This window comes from Delphinapterus leucas, chromosome 3, assembly GCF_059928025.1.
Source record: "Delphinapterus leucas isolate spDelLeu-1000000601 "Yukka" chromosome 3, BTC_Dleu_Yukka2, whole genome shotgun sequence".
NCBI lineage: Eukaryota > Metazoa > Chordata > Mammalia > Artiodactyla > Monodontidae > Delphinapterus > Delphinapterus leucas.
Window position 1 is genome coordinate 130,964,065 of NC_143131.1, and position 17,049 is coordinate 130,981,113.

A 17,049-nucleotide genomic window follows, 5' to 3' on the forward strand; every position below is an offset into this window, starting at 1 on the left:
CCTTCCACCACCCACATGGACTCCTTGAGCTCTCTGTTGCAGTTTGGTTTCAAGTCAGGAGGTTCTGCGGTGCACTGTACAGGAGCCGGTCCCTGAGCACACGCTGCTGAGAAGAGCTGCCCCCACGGCCCTCACTTTCGCAGAATGTGCCTTGCCAATTATTAGTACAATGGGCCAATTATCATCCTGTGTTGCTCTTGGGGAAATTATGCGGCTGGGGAACTGGCCTAGATTGGAAATGGAACAGCAGAAGCTGCCAATTAACATGAGTTCTTTTCTCGCATCCCCTAAAGAGGTTAGTCTCTAGGGAGAACTTATAAAAGACATGATCCCAGGCCCTCTAGGAACTCCTTAGCTGCCTCGCATCTCTGGGGGTTGGGACGAATGTCAGAAGCCACTTGGTCTAACTCTCTGTCCAGTGCTTGAATCCCTTAGATGAACTCGTCAGCTACTTCCTGAATGCATCCATGTTTGAGGAAGTCACCACTCTCCGTAGCAGGGCACTCCACATTTGGACGGCTCTACTGATTTGAAAGGTCTTCCTTTAATTCAATCAAATCCACCTTCCCATCACTCCTCCACTTTGGTCCTCGCCTGTGAGTGAGCTTGGCCAACCACTGAGTCTCCACTCCCAGGAAATAACCAACCACTCAGGAAAATGGCACCTAAGCCAAAACTATAAGGTTTGGAAAAGCACAAGAGAAAGCCTACTGGAGCAGAAAGGCTAATAGGTAGAAGAAGGGTTGGACTATTCTCATGGCCCTGAAAGGCAAAGTCAGGTTACAGATTCAGCATGGGATGGATTGCAAGAGCCCCTAAAACTTCAGCTGTACACACATCAGAAAATCTGTGGAAGGCAGAGGAAAACAGAAGCTGCAGCCTTTACTTCTTCAGGGTTCAAACTCTCACACCAGGAAGAAAAGAAGGAACGGAAGCATTTGGAGAAAGCTGAAGCTTGGTCCAGATTTAGTAGACCTCACGTGATGGGCAACACCAGTCTCCATAGGAGGGACTGGTCTTATGGCCAAAGACCTTGGCTTCTCCTTAGAACTTCCTACTTACGCCATTAAAAAGCATCAAGTCTCTCTGCCTCAGACCTGGCTCAACCCTGCCCATGAAGATTTAAGCCATCTCTGCATTCTTGGAAGGGATGTTAGCTCAGAAACACAGAGGGAGTCTGGGACAGTCCCCCATTATGTGGGAAGAGCAAGGAAAAATATGAAAAAGAAAAAAATCTCTCTTGCACATGGGGAAGGTGACAAAACAAGACAATAGGTTAAGGGGAACAGATGAAGGGAGGGGCCTCGTCACCATAACAACAAGCCCAACAATTCTGAAAGATGGGATTTTTGTTTTTCTTTGCACCTGTCATTCTTCTCAGTACTGTCACTCTCCCCACTCCTGGCAGAAGATAAGTTGTGAGTTTTTCACACCCACCAACAAGCTGCCTGGCTCTGGGGAGTGCAGCTGCTAAGGGAGGGGAAGAGAATGGGGTCTCCCAGAGGGTGCTCAGGGAGACTACGATTCTGTCTTTCGCCTCCCTGGTCAAAGCTGGGAAGCATGTAGCTTCCTCATGAAACATGAACATGGCTGTTTGTACACAAATGTGTCAGAAAGTCCCCTCTTATATGGATACAGAGGAAGTCCCCTCTGGTCCTTAAATAAAAGGAATTTTTGTTCCTGCCCCAGGATACCCATCGTATTCCAACAGAGGTAGTCGAAGAGAGTCATTAACAGCAGCTCAATGGAACGCTATGGCCTTGGGCTTCCAGGAGGGTGGGAGGGAGATGCAAGAGGGAGGGGATATGGGGATATATGTATACGTATAGCTGATTCACTTCGTTATACAGCAGAAGCTAACACAACATTGTAAAGCAATTATACTCCAATAAAGATGTTTAAAAAAAAAAAGAAGCCAACGGCGCACATAAGGGAAATTAGAAACCTTGCCTAAATGTAAACTCCTCAACTATGTGAGCTAAGAAGACACGAAGATCAGCCCTTCATTCTAATCCTATCAAATTATGCCAAATTTAGACAGTAGGGCTTCATCTAAGTTTGCTTTCTGACACTGGTGGTGATAGGGCCCAGGTGCTCCCTTGATTCTAGAGGTCTTCCCAGGACTGTGTGAACATAAAGAAGGATCAGTAGCACTGTGTCCTGCAAGAGGTGGCAGTGCCCATACCATCTGGCTGCGCTCTTTGTGTGGCATATGTCCCCTCACCAACATACACTGCCATCCCCATGGACCAGAGAGACCTCCTTCAGAAGTGAGGGATGCTCTCCACCTCCAGACACAATCAAATTCTCAGTCATTGGACCTTCCTCCTTCTGCAGATACATAGAATATGCCTCCTACTCTCACTTCCCTATGAAGATCTGACCATACTTCCTTCCAAGATATATTAGAAATGGACATTCCACCTTTTACATTCAGGGAGGCAGATGGCCTCTTAAGGTTTTTTGAAGACAGTAACAAAAAAAAAGATGCCCACCACTCCCTTATCCTTGAAGACAATCCACAACCAAAGTGAACTTGAAAAGACCATGAGGAAGGAAACAGAAACCACTTTGGTGACCAGGAGGCAAGATGCACTTCAGCTACTGAAAGGCTGATCAGCTGGTAAAGTCAGTGGGACTCAAGCCTTTCCTCCCGGCCTTCTTGTCTACCACCTTCCCCCAGGCCTGCTCCCCATCCATTCTCTCTGAGCTTCACTGTCAACCACTCTTCTCTAAGGTGTGAGCTGATAAGATGTTAACATGCCTCCCCACCACACAGAAGAGTTTTATAGGAACTTCTATAAACCGTAAGTCCTCCAAGAACTCTAAAGACTTACTTTCCAGCAGAATTACAGAACTCCCAAACAACGAAGAGGGAGACATTTTGAGCATTCTGAAAAATCAGGCCAAGTGGGAATTTATTTGTTCAGCCAACTCTTGAACCAAGCACCCAACTCATTTTTGCACATTTCCTTTATCAGGCCGTGATACCAGAGGAGGAGAAATTCTACCCCTTTGAATAATCATTTCCACTGCTTCCAAAGCCAGACTATGCCTTGCCAAGCGTAACCCATATTCAAGAACCATCTGTTTTAGCAATACAGGAAGCCACCAGAGGGGTATGCTTTAGATAATCCTACAGCTCTGCTGGCCCAGGCTGCTTCTGGGGAGGGAAGGGATGCTGCTATCTGCCAGCTGCAGTCCCCAAGCTTAGCCCTGCTGAATCCTGTACAATGCACCGAGTAGAACTAGGGCAGAGGCCACTGACTTGGTCAATTACTGGCCCCTTTCCCCACGCCCAGATTCCAATAGGCAGATGTCAGAGGAGTCCCTAGGACATGACATTTCACCTTTTGCGTGGCTCGCCTACAACCCCACCTGAAAAAGAACACATGGAGAGATGTAAAAGCTTTATCCCACCCTGTGCCACCAACCAACCTCCCAACCATGCCATGTGCCTGTGCCAGCTGAGGCGTGCATTTCGTTTTGATTTGATGAGAAATTTGTACCTGAGCAAACAATATAAACAAAGGTGTTCGAGCCACTGTGACATCTGGGGATGAGTATGCTTCTAAGATTTAAAGATGTTCTCTTGCCTGTGTCAAGAGTTTGATTGATCCCCCTCTCCCCAAGCCATGACCTTCTCCCATGACCAGCAGTTTTGTCTGGTTGTTCTCACCACCTGGGGAGATGTTGTCCCTCAGTCCCCCACTTTTGAACCCCACTAGAGGTGACAGAACTCAGGGATGGTCTCACTAACCGATGACCTTTCTCAGGCTCCACGAAATGAGCTCTGTCCACCTCCTACTGAACATGGACACTTGTCCCCAGGACCCTAGGAATTAAGTACCCTGTTCCATGATCCTATTCATCCAGAACCAGTGCGAGATCTTTTAGCCCAGGCAACAGAGCTTTCTAAATTCAGCTACCCGAGTCTGCCTACAGTGTTTTTCAGCAAGCACCTCAACGAGAAAAATGACTCCAATTAAGCATAATTATTAGGATTTAACAGAGCCATTTTTCTATTTAGTGCCTTTTTTCTATTACAAGCCCCACAGTTTTCTTTTTCCCTCAATTGGGACTCAGCACAGTAAGTTAAAGGTATACATTTGTTGATCTTTATTATACATACAATAACTGTCTTATTAAATTGAATTCAAATGCACATCTAGGAGGAAGCTCATTTTAAGTACCAACTCGCAGAAAAACACTCACAGGCATAAACAATAAGCAAGGCCAATGCGTTGCTGAGCAGCCACGGGGTTGGGGGGCAGGAACTGAGCTGAAAAGGAAGGGACACAGTTTCCTGAAAGAATGGAGTAAGCGCAAGCGTGCAGATCTTGGTAGAAGCCGCCCTGACTTCTTGTGTCATTTCCCACCCTCAAACGTGCACTGGGGAGGAGGGGAAATCTAACTATACATTAAATGTAAATAGGGTTGCTTGAAAATTGTTATACACACATATGCTCGCACAGGCATACACTTTTTCCTGGGAAATGTTTAACACACTGTCAATAAATACAAAGCCTTTCCAACTATTGTGAATATTAAAGAGGGTGATGGGGTTGAGTGTATGTGTGTTAAAATGCTGTTTCTTGGATGGTCTCTAGCCCCTTGGCTCACTTGACTCTCCCCCCACCCCCTCCTCTTCCTAGGACAAGACAAGCGCTCTGAGCCTCAGCAATGTGGCCGGCGTGTTCTACATCCTGATCGGAGGACTTGGACTAGCCATGCTGGTTGCCTTAATCGAGTTCTGCTACAAATCGCGTAGCGAATCCAAGCGGATGAAGGTGGCATCGTCTTCCCAGGCCTTTTTCCTAACTTGTTCTGTGATACAGCTGGGTTTTCTGGGAGTCCTTTTACTAAAAAGGGTGGGGAGTGGCAGGAGGTTGAGGTCAACCCGAGGCATGGGATGACAGGAAGCTGTTTTGAGGAAGGTGACAGGGAAAGACACAGCGGTGAGAGAAGAAAGAAGATGGCACGTGTCAGGGTAAACATAAGGCCTGAGAAAACAAATGCATCAGCCAGAGATGGGGGGCTGAGATGAAAAGTTAGCGGTTAAGTGGGCATTCAAGATAGTGTGAGGCAAGAGTGATTGCTACAAAGGTAGATTCTCCCTGAGGTCACGTTAACTGAAGTGTAGCTCCCAAGATGGGGTGGGGTGGGGGCGGGTTGGTATCCTCCCTCTACAAGGTGGATGATCTTGCCATGCTCGGTGAGGGAGGTCTTTTCTTAGCCACCATATGGTAAGGTGGACTTTGGCAAAGAGGATCATGCCCCCAGAATGGTAAGCACATTAATTAGCTGACCCCAAACTACATCAAATATAGCTGAAGGCAACTAACTGGAAAAGAGAAGAATTATGGACAATGTAAGAGCTGTCTGTAAAAACATGAAGATTTTTCAGGGGGGAAAGAAAACATATTAGTTCTGTGGGGTCCCAAAGTATACAACAAGAACTAAGGACTAAAAGCTATGGAGAACAGATATGAACACAGTAAGTGAGATCTACTTTTCTTTCAGAGCTACCTACCCCAAAATGGGATGGATTATCCCAATAAGCAGCCAGCAGCTCATCACTGGAGGTACACACAGAGGCTGAGTAATTCTTGACAAGGCTATAGATTCAAGTATCCAAAGGGAGTTTGGATTACATGGCCTTGAAGGCCCCTCACATGTCATCACTTAGTTTCAGTAAGAAAATATTTTTGGAAGGAAGTGTTCTTCATGTGAGCAACACACAAGCAAGACACCATGAGGAGGAAGAGAGCACTAAGACGCAATCTGTAACCTTCAGCATTTTTAACAAAGAGTGACACAGAAAAACTACCCAGGGAACCAAACTGTGACATAGGGAGGAAGGCCTATAGGGATATCCGGGAGGGAGGAAATAGAGGAGGCTTCTAGGAAGAACCAGAAATTAAGAGGAAGGACAAGTGGGATTCAAACCAACAGAAGTGGAAAGAAGCACAGTCATTCTGAACAATGAACCCTAGGCTGTTACCTTCACTTGACTAGACTAAGAGGACTCATCGGTAGGATTTGCTCTCCTAGAATCTCATGCTGTCCACCCATGCGCCTTTATGCAGGTCAATCCCTCTCCCTGTCTTCTGTCCCATAGGACCCATTTAAAAGGCAACTTCCCAAGATATAATAACAAGGAATAATTAAGGGATGGTAATGTGATGGTATTCAGCCAGGGAACCTAGGAGCACCTCCATCCTACCCTTGACCAGGTCATTCAAATCCAGGTCCTCTCAGAAAGGACAAAGCACAGCAAAAGCATGGGCCTCAGATCCTAAACGCAGTGTAGACCTCCAAGGAGCTTGGCTGGACACAGCAAAGTCTCCTAGAACCTAAAAAGCTTTCTTTGCCTACTCCATCCAAAACATAAGCCTAAAGACTCTCCTATCTTACCCTCCAAAGTGAGGAAAGTTTACTCCAGAGGCAGCAAGGGGAACAGGAGACGAACTGGGTGAGCACAACTTTTACAACCCTCCAAAACCTTCCCCATGGGCCATGACACAAACCAGTGTCGCAGGATTGGCCCAGTACACATCATAGGAACTCTCCTAGGACATACTGCAGTGTAGGGTCTAAAGCAAGGCTCTGGAGACTGAATGTCTGACAACAAATCTTGCCTGTTCCTCATGTTAACTGTGTCATCTTGAACAAGTTTCAATAGCTCTCTGATCCTCCTTTCCTATAAAATGGAGCTAGTGGTAGTATAGACCTGATAAAACTGTTGTGGTTTGTATGAAAAAATTGATATAAAGGGCTCTGCAAAATGCTTGGGCCATAGTAAGCCCTCAATAAATAATAATAACTAGAATTTATAATAATAATATATTATTATTAGTGGCCAGCTACAGCTTCCTTAAGACTTCCCTTTTATAGCCCCTACTTATATGTCCTAGGCTTTTTTAAGCTACAGAGATTGTCAGTTCCTTAAGGTAAGAAGGTGTGTCTGATTTCTCTTTGGACATCCCACATACATAGGGTATTAGTAAAAATTAACATGGAATTGTATCTAGAGAAAATCTCTTGGAGGATGAAGTGAGGCATTGGAAGGAGCTGCTGTTAGGTTAAACAAACACAACCATCAAAACCGCCCAGCCTGGAAGCACACACAACACCATCCAAAGTGCTTTTGTTCCCATCTGTTTGTACTCCCAAGATCTGATGAGACCAGGCATCCCCAAGCAGAAAAGCTGGACTTCCGGCCCTTACTCTGGGATGACCATGTCCCATTAATCATAGTCAGTGCCAGGTGGTGGTACCAGGGTGGCTAATGACTAAGATCCTCTCTTAAACCTGTACAATGTTGACCTTCACTGCTGAAGTCACAACATTCAGGTAAAGACAAGAACCCTTCTAAGAGGCCACTGAATCACGTCACAACTTCTGGGAGACATTCTCACCCTTCCCTTTCCAAAGAAAATATCGAATTTCTCAGGAGCCAACATCAGGATCTCTTGGAATCATTAATGCAAGGTCTTTCATTACAATCTTCTATAGTTGATTCCATTGGTTGGCATAACTTCTGTCCAACTCACCAAGGCTCCTAATAGAATTATTAATCTTCCACCTGCAGAAAAGATGCCTCTACGGTCCTTATTAGTTAACCCAACCCTTAATTTTCAAAGCTCCATCAACTTCTCTCTTAGCCAAAGGAGATAAGTGATCACATTCTGCTTGACTCTCAGACTTTCCAGGTTTGCAGTTCTCGTTATTATTCTGTACTTTGCCTTCTCCAAAGGCAGATTAACTCTTTCCAGAAGTGCAGCCTCCAGCCTCACACAGTGGACCACAATGACAGTGTCCAGGGCCTTTGGCAAGAATCTTCCCTCTTGTTTCTTTCCTTAGTCACAGTATGTGACCAACTCTTAAGACCTGGAGCCCCTAAACCTAGTTCATGATCAGCCTCCTACTTCTCAAGAGTGTATAAGGAGCCCTCCCCCACTCTGCATGCAAAAGAGAAGAAAGAGGAAGAGGGGGTGGAAAAGAGAAAGAAGGGAAGGAAGGTGAGAGAAGAAAGGAATAAAGGAAAGATATCTTTTCAGTAACTTCCATGTTCAAAGCACTTTATATATACTTTCATTAACCCTGTTCTTGCAATTCAACAGATGAAGAAATATGGGTTCAGAGAAGCTAAGTAGTTTTTCCAACAAGGTCACATAAGCTCGGAGCTGGAAGAACAGGAATTAGACCTCCAGCACAGCCCCTGCAAAGCCTGGGCTCTTGGTACCAGCCAAGCTACTTCTCATAAATTTCTCTCTCCTCCCCAACCACATGGCAACAGATAATTTTTATCACCTACTACCTCCCGTCAAAACCCCGCCCACAGTGCAGAGACAAATAAGATGCAGCCCTTATCCTTAGGTTTGCCCGATCTAGCTGTTGAGGCCATCCATGGGATATGATCCTTTGCTTGTGCATTATTGAGACCCTTTCCCCTTCGATGTCACATGAGCAGGACACAGAACAAGTGTCACAGGGATGGATGGTGGGAGGGCACCCTGCAGGCAGTCCTTCCACAGAGACATATGGAGCACCACTGCCTGCTAGGCATTGCTCAGCGCTGGGGATACAGTCAGGAACAAACCAGGCACAACTTCTGATTTCAGGAAGCTGAGAATTTAATTGGAAGAGAGAAACAAGCAAATACGTATATGTTCAATGAGTGTTCGAAGAAAAAGGTCCATGCTCTCAAGTCCTGATCGGGGAATGGAGTGTGGGGCAGGACAGACAGGCTTCCCTGAGAAACTGATGTTTAACAGACTTGAAACAGGAAAAGAATTAACCAGGGGAAGATAACTGCTACCAAAGGATGCCCAAGTATCACAGAGCCAAAGACCAGAACTCTTGCCCAGAAATGAGTGGAAAGCCAGGGAGACTGGGCACAGGAAGACTGAGGGAAAAGGAGAGCATGGGAGAGTTGGGGACTCAGAGAGGGACTTCAGGCGACCACAACATTTCAGTATAATTGAAACTGTCATACAGTAGCAGAAATATAAAACCCAATACATACTCCAAATTGAATAAAGTCTCAGATGTCCTGTCCCTCCCCTCTGCCCAGGAAAACAGACAGGAACCTGAGCCCTTAGTTGATATTAAGGACAACCAGGGTATTTATTATTCACCACCTTGCTCCCCCAAAGAAATAATCCCCAGCCACTCCCACCCCCAGGAGAGCCTACTGACTTTTCATAATTGTATTGGCTGTGCTGACACGGGCTGTGTGGAAACCACACATTGAGGCTTTGCACATTTCCCTGCAATTAACGCACAGCTGAGTGAGGTGGGCAGGCGGGGGGGGCAACCTCCACAGCAGGCGGTCCCTCTGGCTCTCAGCACGCACGCTAGGATGAGGTCATCACCCAGGGCTGAGCTTTTATTAGGCTGTTCTATGACATGCAGAGGCTGGGCAGACTTTTCTTAGAAAAGCAAGTAGCTGAGAAGTTAGGACGTAATCACTGTTGGAGAAATGAGTCTCTGAAGCACCAACTTGGGGGACTTTGAGGTTGGACTTTTCACTCACCCTTTTCTCCCTGAGTATCAGTTTCAAAAACAACTTATAAGGATGAACTTAAAGAATGGCTGGTATGTCAAGGATGGACAGGAGAGAACCTCAGTTCCTAGAGGCAAGGGGAGAAATGACATCAGCTTACGACTGGTTAGCTACAGGGGGGGAGAAGGACACACAGTCAAGAGGTCATCCACTTTGACCCTAGGTCACAGATAACTGTAACTTGAAGCAAGTCAGTAACAAGTCCTCAGTTTCTCTATAAAGTGAAATCAACTCCATCAGTGTATTTCCACCTTGCTTGTGTATTAAAATCACCTGGGGAGTTTTTAAAACTCCAGATGTCCAGGCCACACACCATACCTATTAAGTCAGCACTCCCTGGGGCAGGTCTCAGGCATCAGTGCTTTTCTTCCCCAGAACTCCCCAGATGATACCAACATGTGGCCAAGTTTGAGAACTAGTGAAATAGTCATTTTTAGCAGTGCTTCCCACGCCAAAGTTTTGATTCTATTCCTCCCTTCTCCTGAGATTAGAAAGAAAACCAGTAAGTAGGTAATCCCCACCATCAATGTCAGTATGGAGTCAGTGACCTCTGAGAATCCTTCACCTTCCTTGAAAACAAATTCTCAATGACATGAACTTGGAGGGTTTTAGCTACATGCCTGGCTAAATTATCTCAGATTTTGATAGGCACCAATAGATTATGACACCAGCCTTCTCCTTTAAGGTGAATTTGTCAAGTACCACCAACTTCCATGGAATATTACGGAAATAGGTGAGACCTTTCGAGAAACAAAGCCCAGGGTGATCTGTATGAACTTTAAACTTTTTTTTTTAATTAAAGGGGTGTGGCAAAGGAAAATCAGAAGATAGACATTCCAAGCTAATCCATAGAAGGTTCCACACTGCCCACACACAAAAATAAAAAGTTATTTTCTTTTCAACATTTTAAAAGTGAGAATAAGTAACCATGGATTCATCATGTTTTCTTTTCACATTTCCCCCATAGAGCATCACAGTGGTGTTTATGTGACCTTGACTTAGAAGAATGCTATCCAGGTCACACTTCCTCTTCAGTGAAGGACAACCAGGCAGAATGTAAATAAATCACATCCAGGAGTCTGAAGAGGAGACAGAACCCATGTGGGTGGAGCATCATATGGGGCAGATCTGTCTGAATCATAGATTTTTTAAAAGAAAGAATATTTTAAAACACTGTCAGAACTGCCAGTAATAAGAGGATCCTCCCAGCATAGTATAGCAGAAAGAGTAACAATTGGGTCAAAACTGCCCTGTTTACATCCGTGAGGCCACAGCAGGTTGACTGATTTCTCTGATCACTAGAATCATGCCAATGTGCAAAAGAGGAAGCCATCAACTTTTTGAGAATGGCCCTATGTGTTTGACTTTTCTTAGACAAATTCAAGGATATCTATGGGGCCTCTAACAACATGCTAGACACGCTGGCAGGTAGCTAAGGATTGAGAAGACACGGCCCTTGCCCTTCTCCAGACATTTAGTTCTCTTAAAGAAGACGGAAGTTACATACCTGAAGCAGAATCATTGCGAGCAAATATATAATGCATGAGTACTGGCAGGGGTCGGGGGCAGGACTTGCTGGGGCAGTCTAAGACAACTTCAAGGAGGTAGGAATAAACTGAGTCTTGAAGGATGGGTAGGTTGATCTTAGAGAAAGAAACCTCTCAACTCATATACCCCTCAACTCATTCTCCTCTGTGTTGATTCCCACCAAGAAACTAAGCCCTACCTCAAAATTTCTATAGGTATCTTTCAACGGGAAGTTGGAAGTGATAGGAAGAGGGTTTAAATGTCAGGTCATGAAGTTTCTTTCTCGAAAGGATCTTGGAACAGAACACTTCCTCTTGTCTAATAGGATATGCTTCTAATTACAGACTGCGGTCTTGAGCATTCTCTCTGACTCATCTGATCCTGGGGTGATCACTGGAGTTCTTTTCACATCGAGAATTCCAACATTGTAGAAGTCACAAGCTTTCACAAATCAGTAGCACTGATCTGATGTGTCGGTTTAGAAGTACAGGTTACATGTGCTGACGGGAAGCAGATGACGTGCAGATATCGAGCTCTGGAATTCATTCTCACTTTCTTTAGCACATGCTTCTTTCCAATTACATTATGCTGCCTGTATTGTTCAAACAAGTCCGACACTCCCTTAACACATACTGCTAGAGGTAGGATAGCATTTTTCTCTGATCAGAGGTAGTTTTAAATTTTCAGCTAACAGTGATGCACCCTCAATTTTCTGTTAACATCTCAACTCATTTTTCATGCAGTATAGTACCATTCTTGCTAATAAAATCAGTAGGTGCATAGATAATTACATTTTGACAAACATGGAGATTTAAAAGGTCTAGAGAGATAAGGAAACAAGCATAAGGTCACACAACTAGCTGATGTCAGAACCAGGGCTAAAACCCAAGTTTCCTAAACCCCATTTCTAGAGTCTTCTACTTGGTCGTGTTGCTATGTTTATTATCATCAATACTACCATGGATCTGTTGTACCTTTAGAAATCACAGAATATAAGAACAGGAAAGGATCTTAGAGATCACCCAATCCAGCACACCTTACTAAACCAAGAGCACGTGAGGTCCAGAGAGGGGATCAGACTTGTCCAGAACCACAAAACAGTTTTGCGGGTTCGAGGGAAGTCAAGACTAGCATTACACATTTGGAAAAAAGTTGGACGGGGAGGAGAGTGGGGTGACATTTTAAGTCCAGTGTTGACTCATTCTCCTTGCCAATCACTGCCAAGGACCTGGGGAAGAACCCCCGGTCCTCCTGAAAAGGGTTTCTGTTTGATCCCACAGCAATCCATCAACGAAGCCATACGGACATCGACACTCCCCCGAAACAGCGGGGCAGGAGCCAGTGGTGGCGGTAGTGGAGAGAACGGCCGGGTGGTCAGCCATGACTTCCCCAAGTCCATGCAATCGATCCCCTGCATGAGCCACAGTTCAGGGATGCCCTTGGGAGCCACCGGATTGTAACTGGAGCAGACGGAGACCCCTTGGGGAGTATGCCCAGGCTCCCCCAGTTCCATCCCAAACCCTTCAGTGCCAAAAACAACAAAATGAAATGCCACCGCCACCAACCACCATGACCACAAGGAGGATGATTCAACAGATTTTCCTGAAGAATTGAGAAAACATTTTGCGGCCCCTTTTCCTTTTCTGATGTTCTTTCACCCTTTTCCTTTTGCTAAGTGAGGATGACAAATAACACTGTACTGCAATAAGGGGAGAATAACCCTGTTACATAGAGCCTGTGTCTCTGAACGTGGAGTCACTGGCGCACTAATGAGGAAGCTGTCCTGTTTTCTTTGAATTTGGTTATTCATGCGTCTTAGTGTGTGCACTATATATTTTTTCGTATTAATATCCACGGTTTGCAGGTTCTGTTAGGCCCCTTCCTTTTCCTTCTTACTCCCAACTCCCTACCCATCCCACTTTAGTTTAGTTTTTAGTTTAGTTTTCAGGTTGGAGATTCAAGATTCGTTCCACCTGACAAGCAAGCAAAAGGAAAAAAGCAATTTTCAAACGAATTCATCATGGGAGCTCTCCAGATTCCCCTCCACACCTCGGCCCCAAGCCGTGGGTGGAGACCGATGCTGTTGCAGGAGTGGGCTGCCTCCCACACACAGGGCACTGCCTAGGCACTGATTTAGTTGAGAACACGTATGAAGCAACTCAGACCCAGGGTGGCGGAGAAGGTAAAGGCAGGTGTGCAGTCAGAAGAGGACTCGTGAAGTTACTGCCAGAGGCTCAGATAAAGCTTCTTTGAATGTGTAACAGCCATCTCATAGGCCTTAGGTGGAACAGTGTGCTTCTTCACAGAGTCAAGCTCAGCCATGAGGACTGTGTCCTTCTGCTACGCTCAAGCCCTAAAGGCACTCTGGTGGCTGAAGGGCAACTGGCCTCCTGAACCACGTAGAGCCTTGAGAAGAGCTGACATCCAGGGAGATAGCACCCCTGATTCTCACCTGTCATTTGCTTGACATCTGAGCAGGAACCCCATTGTAGAATAGACCCTCTCTTCAGAGCATCTGATGTGGGGGGGAAATGTTATACAAGCTAAATGCAAAAGAAAGCTGATGGAAGAACTTTGGAAGAGGAAGCTTCATCAAAGCCCACAAGCAACAGAACCTTCCACGGTGTGCCCTGTCCTACGACTGAGAGCCCAAGTATGAAACTTAGAGTTTTGGTGAGCTAGGAAACTTGAGTTTTTATGTCCATATAAAAGTGGTGTTTTAGCAGGTAGCCAGGTGACCTCCTGTCATCTTCAGAAAGTAAAATGCCCCAGGCTGAATGATTTGAAGGAGGATAGGGAGATGGAATACATTGATAATAACACTGGGGGACCTTAAGATTCCTGACCCCAACTTCTCACCCAAGGAGGCCAACCTTCCCCCTGGCTAAGAAAGAATGAGGACGTTGTATTCCAATGACCAGAATCAACAGGCCCATGTTTGTGACTACAACCTGAATGAAAACAAGATTGGAGAAGTGACAGGGTTTATGGAGAGAAATCCAGGCTGACTACAACTATGGTTGGGGTCTTGGGGAGGTGTGTCCAGGCACATAGCTATCTTGGAGATCCCAACTCTCATTCTTGGTGCAATCGGCTTCCAGCTCTCCAGCAGCCACTCTCCTAGGTGCATGATTCAGTGCGTGCCATGTGTCATCAGCTCTCATTGATCACCATATTCTGGCTTTTTCCCTTACTCCCTACTTCTATCCAGTCTCTCTGCTACGGGTTATCATTAGCAATTGACAAACTAAAGGTTTTGAAGCCTACCTACAAGTGGAGGCAGCATGACTGGCTTCATCTGTGGATTCTCTCTGTGGACACCGACCATCTGTATGTCTCTTCCATCCTCCTTTCATCAGCCATAGCAAAGAACCATCAAACTCTTTGCCCTTTCAACTCAAGTGTTGTTGTTCTGTCTCTCACGTGTCAATGTGGGCATGGTACGTGAAGCAGGACCCTCAAGATGGATTGTCACTTTTTGCTACTGCCAGCTGGTGTCCTCCCCATCCCTTGACCTCTCACCAGATCCTTCCCAACCCTTAACCTACCACTGCAGAATCTGATATGAGCCACCATTAGGGAGTCTGCGTTTTGGAGGAGTTGGAAATAACCCTCTACCATCAACTTGCTTCAAAGACCTTTTGCCTTTGGCCTGGTAAGATGCCTCTTCAGCCAGTGAGCTCGCCAGTAACATGATCTGATAGGAAGAGACCACCAGTGCTAGAAATGAGGGTCTATGCTATGTGGGGGTCCAAGACTCCAGCAGAAGATGTTTTTCATCGATGGAGGGGTGATGGGGAAAACAAAAGTAAGAAAAAAGTTAACTTGTATTATGTATTTTTACTACACTTTTCTTAAAAATAGAGCAATGGGAAAACTCTGAAAGAGACTGACATTTTTCTCAACAGGAATCCATACTTAACAGTTCTGGCTTTCATTAAATTTTGCTCTTTGGTACCTGGGCCTTTTATTTAACATCTCTATTTGTTTTAACTCTCTTGGCAGATGTGTGAAAGGATTTTTGCTTGATCAAACACTAAATATTTTTCTTGGTTCCTGTTTTTCTTTCAAATAACCAGGTTTTTTTTTCTTTTGGTATTTGCATAAAATGAAAATATCACCAAGAATTAAATCACTGTGGATCCATTATCTACTTTTCATATTTGTCCATTCCATTTTTGTGCCATTTCTGAAGCCAGAGCTCTAAACTGTTATTTTCTTCTTGCTAAGCCTAAGTTCAGTGCATTTTTAATGGTGACCAGTACTCCTGACTCACAAACAGCTCTTCAAACAAGTCATTTCAGATGAACTAGATCATTGTGAGTTATTCATCCAAGTAAGATAACAGCAACAAAAAGACAGAATGGTATTGGTTTTCAAGGGCCATGGTTCCAATTGCATAAGGAACAGGGTTCGACTTGCGGTGGTCACGGTACCCCTAGGGAACTGGATGGCTCACAGGGGATGTCTTCCAGACATCCCCAAGTTGGAGTCCAGGTATATTTGTGATGTGCAGGTCACAACCAAAACCAAATCTAGACCAGCCTTATAAATAGATAATCTTGGCCCTCAGACCACATGACCCCCCCTTCCTGCCTGAAATCTATTCTTCCACTCATTTGTTGACACTTAAATACCAGTGATTAAGAACGGCTTCAAGTGCTTTCTTTCCCAGAGGACTCCGCACATTAGCAGGGGTCAGAGGTCTCAAATAACAGTGGCATTTCAGGCAGCGACTGCCACGGTTTAAAAGGGCTGGGGGAAGGGAAAGAAGCTAGCAGACTTGTGTGAAGCTCCGGTCACTGTTCAGACCCACCTGCAGTCACCTCCAGCATCTAGGGTGCTTCTGAATGAAGAAGCCCTTAGCACCAGCTGCCACGTGGAGAAAACTGATCTCTGTCACCTTACCATCAAATAGTTGGGATAATGATAATGGCTACAAGAGCACAGGTTACCATGCACTGAGCACTTACTATGTTAAGCACACTTCATATCTTCTATATCATGACAGTGGCCTGCTAAGAAATGAGGAATCTCACACTTAAAGGGATATCACAACCTCCTCACAGTCTTGTAAGTAACAGAGCCGAGATTCTGCCTGGAATCCAAAGGCTTTACGTTGCTCATCTCCCTGTTAACCAGGTTATGATATGTGGTGGACAGGAAAATCACGAGCAAACAGTTCTCTGCCTTTCTGTAATACCAGAGCAACCGAAAATAGAATGGTTCAAGCTACACCTGCCACACCTTTGGGAAAGCCGATCTATCCTCTTGGGGCATGAGTGATCACTAATCCAGACAGGATTAGCCCAAAAGGAGAAGGGGAGGAAGAGTCACTTTGGGCTCCTTTAAAATAGATCCAGGCTAAAGAGCAGGAAGCAGGTTGGAAAGGGGACTGAAAAGCAGATCCCCTGCAAAATAGTTGGGTCAGCCTGGAGAAGGATCCTCATGGCTGTTCCGGGAAGTGGAGCTAGCTTTCTGTGCGGACAAGACCAGGATCAGTTCTGGGACTAAACAAGGAGTTCTCAATGCTCAAAGTATCCCCATGGTAGGATTAGGCTGCCCCTGGAGTCAGAACAAACCCCGGTTGAGGAGATGCCACTGGTGTGAAAGTTGAAATATATAGGCTCTAATGTTCCTTACTTTATCTTTGCACCTTTTACAGCCCTGTTCATGTTATCTGCTGAGTAACACTCTGATACACGCTAAAAGGGGGTCAACAAGGCCCTACGCAAGTGGGCATGAATATCACTAAAATAGTGTCAAAAATCAACTTGTCCTCATCGAGAGACAAGATGGGAAGTTCCTTCCTTACCAAATGCTAATGTTCCCTCTAGGAAAGCACATCTACGGAGGTCCATTCCTATCCTACACTACAGATAAGAAAACTGAGGTTCTTGAGTAAGAAGCCACTTTCTTTGCTCCTATCAGATGACTAGAATAACATTTTC

The 17,049-nt window shown here is 45.3% G+C and overlaps 1 protein-coding gene across 2 annotated transcripts in view; it reads left to right on the forward strand.

Annotated features, from left to right (window-relative positions):
* The window catches only part of GRIA1 (glutamate ionotropic receptor AMPA type subunit 1), a 144,236-nt gene extending 128,874 nt beyond the window's left edge, over positions 1-15,362 (forward strand). For both annotated transcript variants that reach the window (XM_022590199.3, XM_022590200.3), the window contains exons 13-14: positions 4,656-4,790; positions 12,358-15,362. In XM_022590199.3, coding sequence (XP_022445907.2) covers positions 4,656-4,790; positions 12,358-12,558 — 336 coding nt within the window. In that variant the 3' untranslated portion in view covers positions 12,559-15,362. The remainder of the gene's footprint in view (positions 1-4,655; positions 4,791-12,357) is intronic.
* The last annotated feature ends 1,687 nt before the right edge of the window (positions 15,363-17,049 follow it).